General features: G+C 38.6%; 1 protein-coding gene across 4 annotated transcripts in view; it reads right to left on the bottom strand.

Moving 5' to 3' along the window:
• LOC136864397 (vacuolar ATPase assembly integral membrane protein VMA21 homolog) overlaps positions 1-17248 on the bottom strand; it is a 110454-nt gene that overhangs the window by 50059 nt on the left and 43147 nt on the right. For all 4 annotated transcript variants that reach the window (XR_010859302.2, XR_010859303.2, XM_067141337.2 and 1 more), the window contains exon 3: positions 4480-4642. Coding sequence is in view for 2 of the 4 variants with exons in the window: in XM_067141337.2 (XP_066997438.1) it covers positions 4485-4642 (158 nt within the window). In the remaining 2 variants the exon portion in view is untranslated. The remainder of the gene's footprint in view (positions 1-4479; positions 4643-17248) is intronic.

Here is a 17248-nt window from a genome sequence, read left to right on the forward strand (position 1 = left end):
TTCTATCAACATTGACAATTTGTTATGAATGTATTTTTATTTATATTGAATAAAACATAATAAAGGAGCTTACCTAAGGAATACAGTTAATTTTTCTTCAGGTTCAATAGGACTTTGTGCATTACAACCTTCAGATTGAATAGAATTTTGTAAAATATGGAGAACTTTGTTGAACTGGATTCTGTTTAAACGAAAGTAGTTACTGATCTGTGTATCTGAAGATCTGACTTCAAGGCGAATTCACCATGAATCTTCCTCTTCGTCATGTACTTGCATTTCCAAGTTGACTCCTTACGTTTCGAAGCGATATACATTAGCATAATTGTATCCATTTCTTCATCAGAATCTGATTCGGAACTTAGATCAATGTAGCTAGCCGCTGTTCCTTCCTTCTGAGAACTGACGTCAGACTGCGTGGCAACGTGCGCTCACATCGCACTTTGCAGTTTCGTCAGAGCTACGCTGTCTTGACTTGATCTGCCCTGCTCTGCGGCCACCTGCTTCTCAATGTGCGCCCGGCCGTACACCTGCGTGCGCTCTTCCTTCTCCTACAAGTTCATATTATTGTTCACATTCCTCTCTCACCCCACATCTCTAGCCATCTCTAGGAACCAAACTGAGGGGTCCACTGCCACAGCCTGAGCGCCTCAAGTGTAAAGAGCGTAAATCATGCTTGCTGGACAGCAACTACCTTCTGAAAATATTTATTTTATATTGAAAGTAGAAAAGCAAAATATTTACAACCAATATAATAAAGATAACGTCTCCCACAAATCCAACCACTCGTCCATGCTGTGGGAGATGGACGTCATGAAGTGGGGAATAGAATGTGGGAGTGAAATACAGTGAGGACCATGTGTGCCCCGAGACCGCTATGGTAACTGTAAAGGCCCTACAGGAATCCTGAAAAACAAGGCAGCTAACGGGGCTCTGGGGAAGACACAAGCCTAGCAAGTTGGTGATGGATATTAACCCTCTTTCAAGGAAACAAGGAACAATAAGCCAGACGGATGTAACAGATGACAACCCTGGCGAGTAACAGAATTACAAATTGGTGCAATGAACATACAAACAATGACTGGAAAAGAAGAAAACTGGATGTATTAGGGCTGGTAGAGACTGAATCGAGGGGAGAAGGTAAGAAAGAGCTACAAAAATGGTTTTTTGTAGTACTGGATAGGAAATGATGAAGGAAAGCAAAATGGAGCAGGAGTGGTAGTGAGAAACGGATTGAAAGAGGAAGTCAAGGGGATAAGTGACAGGTTGATGAAAGTCAAAATAACAGTTAAAGGAAATAGCTGGGAAATAGTACAAGTATATGCTCCAAATTAGGATGAATGCAACAGCATAAAGACGACTTTGAGGAAGAATTGAAGAGACAATTGAATGGCGAAAACAACCTAGTAAAGGGAGACTTGAATGCCCATGTAGGAAAATGAAGGGATATGAGAATGTATTGGAATTGAAGGATGGGGAAATAAGTATAAGGAGGGGGGAAAAGCTACTGAATTTTTCCAAAAGAATTGGGATGATGGTTGGGAACTCAAGGGTCAAGAAGAGAGAACACCATAAGATAACCTGGGACAGCAGTAACTGGTCTAGGAAAACCACTGTGGATTACATGATTTACGACTGTGAACTGAAGAGGAATGTTACAGATATAAGGGTAATACCATCAAAAGCCCTAGCTAGTGACCACAGACTACTGGTAATGAAACTGAGGACAATGAAGAAAAGAAAGAGGACAGAGAATCAAGAAGGATGTATCAAAATATGGAAACTGAAGGAGAAAAAAACCAGGAAGAATACCGGGGAAAGATAAGATTGAACTTAGCAACAGGTGATACAAAAGCAGGAGAGGAGGAATGGGAAAGATCCAAGAAGACATTAGAAAAGCTGCAGAGGAAATTTGTGGGAGATCTAGTACCAAGAAATGATGCAACGAGACCCCATGGTGAAATGACAAGTGTGAACATGGCAGTTGGGGAGAAGAATAAAGCTTTTAGAGTGTGGTTTCAACAGAGGATAATGGAGACAAGACAAGAATTTAAGACCAAAAAGGAGGAAGTTAAAAAGGTTGTAACAGGGAAGGAAAAAATGGATGGAAAAGTGGACAAACATGATGGAAGAAGATAGCAAAGGAATAAAATTGTACTGTATGGCATGGTCAACAGTAAGGGGAAAGGCATGAAGGAAGATGTTACATTGATAGATAAAAATGGAAATGAAGTGCAGGAAAAAGAGAAACTCACTCAAAGGAATGTGGAAGGAGTATTTTGAAGATTGAAGATTTATTAAACCCAGAACGATGCACTGAGGTGGAAATTTTTAAAATGGAAAAAGAAAAAGACTTAACATGTGGAGAACTGGATGTAGCACTGGACAAAATGAAAGGAGGGAAAGCCCCAGGTTTAGATGAAGTATTGAGATGGTGAAGACAGCAGGAGGGGGTAGGGAAACAGTGGCTTTATTGTGTGTTGAAAGTAGTATAGAAGGAGAGAAAGACCCCTGAACACTGGATATGTCAAAGGTGTTTGAGAATATTCTGGAGAATAGCCATAGAATCAGAAAGAGGGTGGAAGAAAAGAGAAGTATGGCTTCAGATCAGGAAGGTCCACAGTAGACCTTATATTCGCAGTAAGACAACTACAAGGGCATAATTATTAGTGGGGTAAAGTTCTACTGATGGCCTTCTTGGACTTTGAGAAAGCATATGATTATGTGTGCAGGTATAGGAAGCCTTAGAGAAAAAAGGTGCCGAGAAGCAGGCAGTAGAAAGAGGGAGGGAGATGTGCCATGGGAGTGTCAGTTGTATGAAAGTAGGAGGAGAGAGAACAAACTGGTCTGAGCAAAAAAGTGGATGAAGACAAGGAAGTGCTCTATCACCTTTGCTCTTCATTGTAGTACTGAACAAGTTAATGACAAAAGTGGCGAGGAAAAATGAGGAAGGAAAAATGCAAGTGATGATGTTTGCAGGTGACTTATTAATCTGGGGAGAAAAGGAAGATGATATCCAGGAACAGTTAGATGCATGAGAAGAAAAGGAGGAACAATATGGAATGAAATGTAATGCCAAGAAGAGAGAGACAGTGATAACTAGAAAGAAGGAGAGATCTACAAGAGGGATAATGCTTGGAGGGGAACAGCTTAGGAAAGTAGAAGAAATGATAAGGAAATAATCGAGCATGGAAGACAAGCAGGAGAGTTCCTGAGCCAATCAGGTGGACACACAACAGAACTCTGTGGTAGTAGGGGAAGATATTTGGGAAGGCACTGGAAGAAATCAAGAAAGTAGAGAATAGGAATATAAGCTGGAGTTTGGGGAGCGTCAGAGGAGAACCTGTCCAGCTACTGTGACGTACATGTCGTGGCAGTGCGCGACACGCACGCACACTACGAAACTGCTGAAGAGATTCAAGTGACGGCATTGTGCCATTATATAGAGACTCTAGTAACCGCCTTCAGTCGCACAAGTCGCTAGAGAAGTAACTTGGTCTTTAACAGAGAGTAATCCTGGCAGAGGGTAACTTGAGTTCAAGCAACGCATAATTAACCTAAAAACTGAAGTGAAGAGAACTTGACTTGAACTGGGTAACAACGGTATTCGAGGGTGCCGAGTTTGAGTTTGTGGATTTGCATTTCCCTTTGACTAGACATCACACCGTCCAAGACAGCTATGACGTCGCAGAGACAAGAATCAAGAGAGAAGAAAGAAGACTCCTATATACGAGTTAAGTATTCATCAAACTTCTCAGACATTGGGTTGTAACGTAGAATGTTTAGAGAGAATTCGAGAGGACAAAGACTTGAGAAAACCCCTCTCACATATAAAGTGTTGTACATATTTGTAAAGATCAGCCTCTTTTGTTTAATTGTGTACTTGTAAGATTGTGCAGATATTTTTCAATAATACACGTGAAAGGTGTTGTTGGTAATTTGGAATTGTAGCCTTGTTATTGCCCCCGTGTGAGCTCCTAAAAATCGAACCCAAGTTCCCAGCCTGTCCAGTCATGAGATTAACGATAAGGCAATCCTGCAGTAATGGTGCAATGTGATTAGATGCATGGTTTTTATATACTGTATCTTGATTTTGAAAATTTTATGCCATTTTACATGAGGACACTGGCACCCAATTTTCTGATTTTCACTACGATAAGGACTAGTAAACAGTAAACACATTGATTTTATTTAAGGGCAAAAACTCTCTTTATCAGCTGTGTGAATGTCACAGTGAATCCTTTCAGAGGACCTATGTTTTTAGGAGTTTGTTTTACATGCCAGTAAATCTACCAATATGAGGTTAGGGTATCTTGGCACCTTGAAATATCACTATACTGAGGCAGGATCAAACCCACCATCTTGGACTCAGAAAGTCAGCATTCTACTGCCCAAGGCACTCATCCCAGCTAAAATGTAACATCACACATGTTCTTCCAAGTATCATTTGCTTACATTAGCAGTATAGTGAATTAGACTCACCTTAACTAATCAATTTTTACAGGTTTCCAACCACTAGGCTTTACAGATGTGGAAGGAGCTGAGTAGGCTCTGTAAATAAAGAGACCTACAGCCATGTGAAGTACAAATATGGATGCTATCGCAGAGTACACGTTACTCTGCACGAGACTTAGTTGCAACATACCTGGAACAAATAAGTTAACCATAAAGAAAGACAGAAATACATGAGGTAAATCACGCACAAATTGACAAGAACTAAACATTACTTCTGGTAAGCACAGAACACTCCTGCATATTAATCAATCAATCAATCAATCAATCAATCAATCAATCAATCAATCAATCAATCAATCAATCAATCAATCAATCAATCCTTATCTGTATTTAGGGCAGTCACCCAGGTGGCAGATTCCCTATCTGTTGTCTTCCTAGCCTTTTCTTAAATGATTGCAAGGAAATTGGAAATTAATTGAACATCTCCCTTGGTAAGTTATTCCAATCTCTAACTCCCCTACCTATAAACAAATATTTGCCCCAATTTGTCCTCTTGAATTTCAGCTTCATCTTCATATTGTGATCTTTCCTACTTTTAAAGACACCACTCAAACATATTCGTCTACTGATGTCATTCCACGCCATCTCTCCACTGACAGCTCGGAACATACCACTTACAAGTTATAAACCTCATTATTGATCCGTATTGAAAATTGTTATAGTTCAAAAACAATGAAGGTCCATCTCTCCACTGACAGCTCGGAACATACCACTTACAAGTTATAAACCTCATTGATCCGTATTGAAAATGGTTATAGTTCAAAAACAATGAAGGTATTTACTAAACCACCTGTTCAATACTTTATATCCACTTATAAGTAGTTACATAAATATATTAATACTTAAAATTTTTGGGACAAGTTTTGCCCCTAATTTAGGGCATATTCAGCCTATAATAAAACCTTAAAATGTTATACATAATATTAAAAGAGAAGCTAAAAGATTAGCCTTGTAGCCTAATTACTAAAAATTGGTACACTTAATGTGAATAATACATTGGTACATTAATTAAACATGTTATAGGAGCATTGTCTATGGTAATTCTAAAATTAATGAGTCCGAGACTAAAACTCCTTCTTATAAAATTACGTGGTTTTAATAAAATTGGTTCAAATAAAAATTGGCTGTTATTTCACCTAATGTGATATTGCGTATAAAATAACGTTGTAAACACAAAGATATAAATAATGGGGAAACAGAAGCGTCAGTTGATTATCGTAGAAAATGTGGTCCTCCGCCCCTTCGTCAACCTCAACACAGTTAGCTCCACCCATCGTCTCCTCCCTTCCACATTCCTCAATCCCTTCCCCTCCGAGTTCACTACCGCCTCTGCAGCACAGATACAATACGAGAAACAGAGCCAACAGAATGGCGGTTATTAACACAACGGAAGATAATGTGCAACAGCTTACAAAAAACACATAAGTCCTCATCTATTCTAATCAAAGTCAAAGGATTCTCTCCTTGTGTTTACCCTTTTTAAGACGTTCTTTCCTCTCTTACAGAGAACATTATTCCAGAATACTACTGGTACCTCTTGGCAAAGGTTCCCTACAATATTAACTATATAACGGACCACATTTTCTACAATAATCAACTGACGCTTTTGTTTCCTCATTATTTATATCTTTGTGTTTACGACATTAACAGCGGCCCTGTACACGTTGTTTGCAAGAAATATTTTGTGTGCTTGTGTTAATGCCCTTATTTTGTTGGCAATATACACAATATCACATTAGGTGAAATAACAGCCAATTTTTATTTGAACCAATTTTATTAAAACCACACAATTTTATAAGAAGAAGTTTTAGTCTCGGACTTAATTTTAGAATTACCACAGGCAATGCTCCAATAACATGTTTCATTAACGTATCAATGTATTATTCACATTAAGTGTACCAATTTTTAGTAATTAGGCTACAAGGCTAATCTTTTAGCTTCTCTTTTAATATTATGTATAACATTTTAAGGTTGTGTTATAGGCTGAAGAAGCCCTAAATTAAGGGCAAAATATGTCCCGAAAATATTAAGTACAAATATATTTATGTAACCACTTATAAGTGGATGTAAAGTGTTGAACAGGTGGTTTAATAAATACCTTCATTGTTTTTAACATACCACTTAGTCGAGCAGCTCGCCTAAGTGGTATGTATCTATGAACTAGTTTAGTAGGATATCTTTCCTCAAAGCAGATTTAAGATTAAAGAGTTGCAAGTAAGCACCCTGGGACCTGGAATATGAATATTCTGCTTTATAGACGAGTGCACTGACTGTTTCTGCACAAAAGATTCATATACGAGACGACAAATCCAATCCTTAATGTTCAATAGAAGGGCCTACTGACCCATTAGGAAAAGATCACATTACTCTGAATATACACGACAGTGCAACAGTATCCTCTGCATGACAATGATGATGACATGAAACAGTGCTCACCAACATTGATTACAATTTCTCTACTGTTCCATTTTCATTATATGAAACCAGCCTTGATATAAGACATGAAATTCCCTTCCTCCATCTCAGCAAACTTTCCAGAGACAGTTTACAGTTCACACATGGTGATGTCTCAGGAGGCTAAAAGCAAAAAAAAATCATGGGAACGGCAATCTTCACTAGTGTGTCTAAACAATATAACATGGATTGCTTTGGCAATAAAATCTGTGGGATGATCTCGCCATATGGCTTGATGCTTTATCCATGCCAAAGAAAGGAGTTTGGGGAGTCCTGTCTGTACAAAAGTGGATTATCTTCTCAGAAAATTAGGGTCATAATACTCGTCTGGTAGTGTACGACATTCACTTTGATATACATGGCAACCTTTTGAATCCTCAACTCCCCCAACATACCCAATTATGAAAAAAAAATCTATCTGGGACACTTTCCCTGTAGTGATGGTCAAAGCTGCTACAGTCCTATGTATCGATATTGTATCAGGAACTGTTTTAGCCAGGTACATTATTTTAAAGTTGCCAGAATATTTGGAAAAGGACGGTAGTAATATGTGTTCATGTGCCCGACATCTTATGTGAGCTAGATACGAAGTTCCTCGTGGCAAGCAGGACATGTCACGAGCGATGAACCTGTGGGTGTCGTCAGTGCCACATGTTGTATGCCTTTCTCTCAAATGTACTAAAATAAAAATTTACTCACTTTTTAACCGATGAAGATACAGAAATGAGACATACCTCATCCTGTAGCTAGTGATCTGAAGGCAAACACATATCAATCTCAACAAATTCCATCAAGGCGTTCAAGAGATATCAAGAGAGAGAGAAACCACATTTCTTCTCGTGACGTGGCGAGTAACCTTGGCCTTACGGAATAAAAGCCGAGTTCCAGGCCGAAGCAAACCAGTTCCAATTCTTCGCTCACAGCTAGCTCGTCAGTCATGCTGCTCGCGACAAGTGAAGTCGTACTCAGTGTTCATTCTACGGGAACGATGTGATACTTGTATAATTTTCGACAGCAAGTTCACACTTACAATTCGTCAGGGACATTTGAACTTCGGAAATTGACGTATTTATAACATTGAAGTTATAAGACTTGTAATACTTCGCCAATATTGAAACTTCCACATTAACTATTTTGAATATTATCAAAGTCTAAAACCACTTTAACTTGTGCATAAAGACTGTTTACTCATTTTCGTAACAGACTGTACCATCTGAAACCAATTTGTGTGAATAGACTGTCTAATGAACTATAAATACGCCATAATACTTTACGCATACTTCGCAATTCAGTGACATTGTGAATTATAGGATTCATACAAGAATACATGAGGAACTGTGACAGTGAGAAGGAACATTACGAAATATTACGAGAGAGCTATTTATTTCTTTACTGTGAAAGTGAGCCATGATAAACTGTGCTTCGAATGAGAATTATTTCTGACAAGACGAATGGTGTGCAGTCAGTGTAAAGATGAACTATGCATAGAAATGTGTTTTTTCATTTTCCAATTATTGCAACTTACGAAAAGAAACAAGTGCTTCGACATATTTCTCATCTACTGAATGGCGATTATTTCTGAAGCAGTTATAATAAGTTCTAACACCACAAATGAAATTGTGCTCGTTTCAACGTAGGACACTCTATCAGTGGCCTAGTCAGAGGGACTTTCTTGTGTTAAAGCCACTCTTTTATTAACATGAGAAATCCTGACTCAAGACTACGCAGATCGACGTAGATTGATGCAGATCAACGCGGAACGTGGACTTGGTACTACGAGAGACGGTTCCAGGGACGTGATACTATGGAACATCGTGGTGCTTGCTGTTAGCTGAGTTCCAGATTGCTGCTTGCATAGCAGTATTCAACAGTTCGAGCTTAACAAGAAGACTTAATTCAGGTAATATAAGTGTCTTTCCATACAGAAATATAATTCTGCTTTCAACAGAACTCTTATAGACAATGTCATTGCTGACAAAGATCTTTAACTCAATTCAGAAGCTCACTTACTTAATATTTTGATGAACAATTATTAGCAGATTGCAAACTTTGAAAACTAACGTTCTACCATTGCCCTCTAGCATACCTCTCAGCCTTCCCACTTCGCTCGGCTTGCGTGCTTCTTTGCGAACATCACGTAGGAACTACTTTGGCCGCTATGGCGCTAGAAGCGTGGACGAGACCTGCGCTGAAGGCACGTTAGGAACAATAAGAAAGAGAGAGTAAACAATGTGTCGAGTGCGTTTCTTTATGTAGTTTACTGAGATTGTGTTGAGTTGTGATATTAGTGGAAGTACAGACTATTTATTTCATCATAAGAAGGTATGTAATGGTAGTAATTTATTATAAGAAGTAATTACAAGGTATGCTTAAATCTCGCGCACCGGTCGAGTTTCTCATACCCTTTTAATCTAATTTCTTACTTCACTGAAGGCTATCGTAACATATTTGCTTTAATTAGTTAGTGCTTACGATCTTGCCATAGGCTACATTAACTTGGCATATTAATGTCCTATTGCAGGTTTCTATCTATCAATAACAATGGTGTATTGCTGCGTGCCTTGCTGCACAAGCCGGAGTAGTAAAGTGAAAGGAGTATCACGTCACGAATTTCCCAACCGATCTGACCTCAGAGAACAATGGCTTAAAGCTATATCAAGAGCAGACTTCAGGCCCAATTTAAACTCTAGATTTTCTGTGGTATGTAGCCTTCATTTTCGTGAGTCTGACTATCGACCTGGATTGAAAATTAAGAAACTGCAGGATGCTGCTGTTCCCTCTGTTTTCCCTTCTTATCCATCTTACAAAGTCTAACAGATCAAAGCAGAATGTAGACCTATTATAAAACATTCAGTCATTGCCAAAGGTAAGAAACGGAAATATGAATCAACTGAGCCAAGCTGTGGCGAAAGTAATACTTCAGGTGTTTCCCTGCACGAGTGTCCCGCAAATCATAACTTGCATCGTTCCGTTGATGTCCAGTGCGACATTTTAGACGAGAAGCTACTGAAAATAGAAACAAATAAATTGCGACTAAAACTGTGGAGAGCGTGGGCTAAATCTTGAAAACAACTGAATAAAGCTAATCAGGAGTTGGAGATTTATAACAATAATTATCATAAAGCCTTGTCACGAATAATTAAAACAGCCGAGCATGATCCCTCAAATGCCAAGTCTTCATTCCTTCTTGAGCAAATAGCGAATTTTGAGAAATGCTCTCCGAGATGGACAGAATGCACGGTAAAACACAGTATAGTTTGGGAATTCATATCGCCCAAAGGTTATAGGTATGCTAGGAAAAATATACTAAAGTTGCCTTCTAAGAGCACACTGTTCAGGTATTTGGGTGATACTTCATGCAACACAGGAGTTACGAACCTTGTGAAAGAGAGATTAACCTTAGAATCTGAACGTTTGAATGAGGCTGAAAGAGTATGTTCCTTGATAGTGGATGAAATGGCAATAAAACAACAACTGCAATATGACAAAAAGCTAGATACTTTTTTTGGTCACAAAACCACATCTGTTCCACATAATACTATATCCGAAATTAAGAACATCAAGAATGTGAGGGAATCTGAAATTCTCGCCAATAATTTGCTTTGTTTTATGATAGCGGGGTTATGCACTAAGTACAGACTTCCAGCCGCATACTTCTTTACCAAACGAATCTCAGGCAAGGAACTGTATAATTTGACACTGTCTGTTATCAGAGAGATTGAGGCTTGTGGATTTCTTGTAATACGTCTAGTTTCCAATAATCATACGACCAATGTTAATATGATGAGACGACTTTCCAATAGCAAGATTTTGAAGCCACAAATTACTCACCCAAATGACCCGAACCGAACCTTATTTCTTGCATTTGACCAATGTCACATTTTAAAGAATGTAAGAAACACATTTTTAGAGAAAACACAATAAGTGGCTCTCACTTGAAGAATTTATATGAATTGCAATTAAGTCAAGTGGTAAAACCTGTTTGCTTTCTGACTCGAAAACATGTAAGCCCAAACAACATAGATAAAATGAATGTGAAACGAGCGAAGGATATATTTTCTACACCAGTAATAACAGCTCTGGAATATCTCCAAAAACATTCTGGACATCCAAAAGCCCACTTGTTCCAAGACTGCACAGCGACTATATACTTCAAGAAAATGATTCAGAAATGGTTCAATATCCATGATGTTTGCAGTCACAACAACAATAAGTTTTTGCCTGACAAGGTCCATTTTTTCAACACAGATGATGACAGGCTTCACTGGCTGGAGATTGAGTTTCTGGTATATCTTGAGGATGTGAAGGAAGCATGCCATGAGCAAGGAGCGAGTTTTCTCAGCAACGAAACTTACGAGGCTATTCGGCTAACGTGTCCTACAGTTCTCTGTATCCGATACTTATTGTCGTCTGGCTTTCATTTTGTGCCAACTAGAATATTTAACAGCGATTCCCTAGAAATGTTCTTTAGCATTTTGAGGAGAACTTCAGGCAACAATGACATGCTGGATTCAAGGGCTGTAGTACTTGCCCTCAACAAAATTTTGTGAATAGGAATTCCTTTGAAACGGCAAAATCAACATACTCGTGAGATGAATGTTACTAGCTGTGTCAAGTCATCTCAATCAGTCCCATCAGAAGTGATCCTTAACATTCCAGGAACAGTGACAGAAATCCTGCAAAATATTCACAAGCTGCATTGTACGTATACTCACTTTTACAAAATTTATTTACTGTTGGTTATTAGATAACAGTATTCTAAATAATAACCATACTGTTATTATGCAGTAATCTTAATACCCTTATTTCTTTTACAGGTCTGGAGGTAGTGTCTATTAAACTTGCATCGCTTGCTTTCCTCAGTGGTTTCGTTGTGAAGGAAATAAGAAAGAAGTAACTTGTGAATCATACCGTAGCCTAATTCAACAAGAAAAATGCAGTTCTCCACTAATGGACATAATTTTTAAACAAGATCGGTGTAATGTCTTCTTCTATCCATCAGAACGGTTGGTGTGGATTATAAACATTGTTAATGATTTCATGTGTGAAGCTGCAAAATTTGTTAATACAGGAGCTTGTACGACTTTAACTACCATAGTTCTTGAAGAGTTCGGAGGTTTTAAAGTGCGACTCAAATGACAGTTCTAATCATGCTGAAAAATTAGGTCAGGTAATCTGCAAAACTCTTATCCTGAGTATCTTAAAAAACATTGGAGATGAAGTGACTGAACGTTTTGAGAGGGTGAAATAGTTAAACAGTAAGCCGATCAAGAGGAAAATGATCAGAATATAGGCCTAACAGCTGTGGGGAACTGCGTACCGCTCATTTTGACTGGCCACGTTTGGAGCGCTCCGGTGAAGAAAGTGAGTACTTCTTGATGTTCACATGTATTCTTAAAGTGGGGAGGCTCATGTATACTACAGGGCGATGGTTCTACAATACTTAAAAATACAGACAGACTTTTGGAAAACAGTGTGCTCTCGTAATATCGTATGCTCTCACTTGTTGGAACTTTAGAATTTCAATTCAGTGCTTTATTTATAGTGAAGGCATACAATAAACTCATAATTCGCAATATTCATATAAAGTGTGTAATAAATTATGTAAAATAAGACAATACTTAGAACTTTCTACCAGAAAATTGAATTTAATTTCGAGTGTTTTATATATGAATATAAATAGTTTGAGAATTTCACGAGAAGGAATTATAAAATTTACTTTGTTTAATTTACGTTGGAAACATACTCTGAAATCACAAATGATAACAGAAAGGACTTTACGATTTCGTTGAAGTGGAATAAACTATAATTAATTGACTTACTTTCAACATGCTTTATTGTTTTACATCAAGAAAATCATGATAGACATAACTGGTTGAAAAGAACATTATTTATTTGGATTTTATATGATCAACATAATTTTCAATATTTTGTTATAGGAATTGGAATATATTCTCCAATAAATATCTTTGATCATTACAATTCAGCGATATAATAGGGTAACTTTTCATAGATTGAATAAATGGAAGAAAGTTATGATATCTATTATTTCGCCTTGCGATCCTCCCTCTCTGTACCCTCTCCTAAGGACTAGGCACCCCTTAGAAAGATCTCATGCTCTTTGAAATCAATTTTTCCTGGTACAATATTGGGGCACACAATGGCACAGATTTGACCATACTCTGGCTGGTAAATCCATGCCTCATTCAATGTTATTTCGAACTTCCACTTGTCACTCACCAGGTGACATTCATACAGTTTACAGTACCTGCCTTTTGTTAATTAACCCTCAGTGGATAACTGTCGAACATTTCCCGACAGCCTAGTTTCTTGTTCTGGACGTGTGTCGGGATGCACCCATCAGCTGTTTCCACGGTAAAAATATAAGCGTGCTGCTGCTGCTGCTGCTGCTGCTGCCTGTAGTTATTTTACAGAACTTTTAGCAATGTCACAGCCTTCTAGATGCATTACAACTTTGTTTTAGGAGTTTTACAGGTAAATAAAGGATGAGCTGTTGTTTCCGTTAGTCAGCTGTGAAAATGGCAGCGCGCAGACCGGGTAGTGCTACTTTGCCTGATATAGCTCGATTTTTAGATGAAATTGTCAGCAGTGATGACGAATTATCAGTTATGGATACGAACCTATCATCTACCAAATGCAAGCTCACAACCACGAGACCCTAACCACGCAGCAAACTTCTTCCGTCTATTAATATAAACTAGGACTGTTAATGAATATTTACATAATTATGGAGTATGAGCCAAAACACAGGACTACTCTACAGAGCAGTTCTGCAGAAGAAACAAAGAATGAGGGACCAATGCTTTCTCTCAGCACATTCTTTAGACAGCCAAGTGCAGTTGAGGTAAACTATTAGCTAACTCTGTTTACAGGTATTGTTATTAATATGGTGAGAATTAAGTATATATTAGAGCACAGGCAAAAACGGTTTGCATGAAAAGAAACATGGTAGGAAATATCCTTGTGTCACTGTATCCACCTCACGAACAATTTTAATGTTAATCTTTTAAAATGTGAGAGGCATATTTGTTTGGAGACAAAAATTTCTGAAAAGAAAGGAAGAAATGACAACATAGGGTTCTGTTCCAAAATTTTCCTTGTAAATCCCTTAAGAGTCTAAGGAAGATAAAGAATATGCTTTTTACAGAGTGTAAAATACACTTTACTAACATCTTGATTTCTGAAAGTTTATCAGAAGAGAAAACCTTCTGGAATGTAATAAAGAATCTTGGAGAGAGGAAAGGGAAATAAAAAGTGTATTTTGTAAATCATATAACCCTGCTGTAGATCCGACACAGATGGACGGGAGGAGAATAATGATGACAAAATTAGTGAAATCACGTTGCACTCTCAAAAAAGCAGCAAGAAAACATAAAATATGACCAGCAATGAAGAAATATAGTGAAAAGAAAGAGAGAAAATTATTTTAGAGACTATGAGGATTAGCATGGGATTTGGGTAAATATAGGCCCTTACCTTCTGGATTGAAGGAAGAGAGTAATTCCACTGACCTCTGCTTCTATGAGATGTGTATCTATTACTAGAATGTAATAATTACAATTCTATTTCAAGAAGTAAATTATGAGTAAAAATTACATTTTGTAAAAGGTAACTATTACAAGTAAAATTTACTCAAAGTATTCATTGAAAGTAATTTGATTATTTTAACTCAATTACTTCCCAACTCTGGTTATACGACGTTTACAAGTGCTTATGGAATGTGTTTTTCCTCCTTCCATATTCCAGTGTAATTTGTATTGCTGCAGGTCATTTACCTTTGTATTTCTAGTAAACAAAAATGGTAATAATTAACAATATTTTTTCAAATAGAGACATTTTAGAGGTTTCTTTGGTATCTATACCGGGTGGTACAGCTGCCCCTATTTTTTCCCGAATATATGCAACCAGCTAGGACGTAAATGCCTCTTAGTCCCATCTTGCTCAACACCTTGCAGCAATGTTATGTGCAGTTTACCCGATGTAGACTTCTGCGCACAATGGAAAAATGGTACAAGAGGCAGTAAGTGAGGTCCATCTCAAAAACACTGTACCATTTTATGTGGAGCGGTGTCCAATACTCTACTAATTTTTACAAAATGTTACTATACTGTACAAACCATAAACACGCCTATAGCTGTCGGTAGAGAATTGCGCACCTGATTGGTCCAAGAGGCCATTTTCTTTTGATAGAAAGGGCGGTCGTGGTATCATAGAAAACGTGATAGGGTAAGACCAATTACAGACATGTCAATGCACCACCATTTTGTACAGTCTCATCACATCGAAATTGATAGAAACGTGTTTTGCACTGTAGTTTATAATCTGTGGTACGCAAATGCTGTACAGCAGATGTGATAGCTTACGCCATGTAATTACTACCGTTAGAGCGATCAAAAAAGGCATAAAACGGGACCATAAGGCTGTAACTCATCAGTAACTTGTCGAAGCGGGAACTTCCGCTCTCCTCGCGAATACAGAGTTACAAGGATGGCGCTTGTACGTTGAAAATAGCTGCGCGGAATTATGTATGGAAGACGTACCTCGATAGGTTACTTGAAGCAGGAAGGGTTCCAACCATTCTTGAGTCATGCATTTTTTAATGTCATTTCGTATTCGCCTAGGCATCGTTTACGAAGACCTTTCTGAAGTCTCCGATATTCTTCTACGGAAGGCATAATAAACAGGTATCATAAATATCGCCACATACACACCGATTGTGAATACCACCTGAAACATAACGCTGGACTCATTCAACCAAGTAACGCGTAGAAAATGGTTGCAACTATCTGGGCGTAAGAGAGACGCGATTCTTTAGTTCACTGTGGTGTTTGCACATTCGAGTTCAGAACTTTTAACATCAACGATCAGTATCGAAGCGATAGCCTAGGTAATTTCATTAGTACAGAGCTACGAGACCAATTCTTTGTCGCCTGCAGTGGCTACATGGCACCAATTGCAGCGAGCATACGATATGTTAGCAGGTATTTAGAGTTCAAATCTAGTTAAGAGCTTTTCAATTTTATTTTTATATTATACTTGTAAGGCCATTCGTAATAAATATTTAACGTTCTTAAGTCTCAAAAGTAATTTGCCACCTTTACAAAGAAAGCATACATACGAAAGGAATAATAACATGTGACTTCCATATGGCAAATGACTACAGGGAATGAAGCGCAGTGCACATGTTGTCAACATTCTGACCCACCCATTCAACCAAGCAACTGCGCACGTTCGACTCGAAGACCAACTAACAGCGGTCTACACTTCATACGAAGGGCACATGAAACAGCATATCGTAATCCTAGCAGCAACGTGTGAGCATGTACTGTACGGTTAGCACGAAAGCAAACATTATGTATTCACGGGATGATTATGTGAATATGGTACTACTTTATGGAGAAGCAAGGCAAAATGCACGGGAAGCCAGACGCTTGTATCAAGAACGATTCCCTGGACGAAGGCTGCCAACTGCAGATACATTTCGACGTGTTGAAAGACGGTTGCGTGCAACGGGGTCATTTCATACATTACCCCCCGTTCGGGATGCTCCAGTGACGTCTGGAAATAACGACGAAGCTGTTCAAAATGCAATTGCATACAACCCGCGCACAAGCTCACGGGCCATAGTAAATGAACTGATCAGTCATGTATCTGTACTGCGAATATTGCACCGCCATAAATTCCACCCTTTCCATTAACAGCTGCACCAGGAACTTCACGGAGACGACTTTCCAAAACGGATAGAATTTTCGCAATGGATATTACAAAGAGTTGAAGCTGATGCGAATTTCTTAATGGACATTCTCTTTAGTGATGAATCCAGATTTCACAACAACGGAACTGTTAATCGTCACAACTTCCATTACTGGAGCGTTGAAAATCCTCACTGGATCAGGGGAGCTTGATTTCAGGTACAATGGGGCGTCAACGTGTGGTGCGGGATACTAGGTGACAAGATAATTGGACCATATTTCTTCGAAGGAAACCTCACGGGACGACGCTATCTAGAGTTTCTTCGTGAGTACCTCCCACTCTTATTGGAGGATGTGCCCCTTATGACACGGTTACGGATGTGGTTCCAGCAGGATGGAGCTCCCCCACACTGGTCGTTGGCAGTACGGAACCATTTGCATAGGATATATCCTGGACGATGGATTGGACGAGGGGGTCCTGTCACTTGGCCGGCTAGATCACCTGACCTTACTCCACTCGACTTTTTCCTCTGGGGTTATTTAAAGGAAAGAGTCTATGAGCAGGAGCC

Source organism: Anabrus simplex, chromosome 2 (genome assembly GCF_040414725.1).
Source record: "Anabrus simplex isolate iqAnaSimp1 chromosome 2, ASM4041472v1, whole genome shotgun sequence".
In the NCBI taxonomy this organism is placed as follows: Eukaryota; Metazoa; Arthropoda; class Insecta; order Orthoptera; family Tettigoniidae; genus Anabrus; species Anabrus simplex.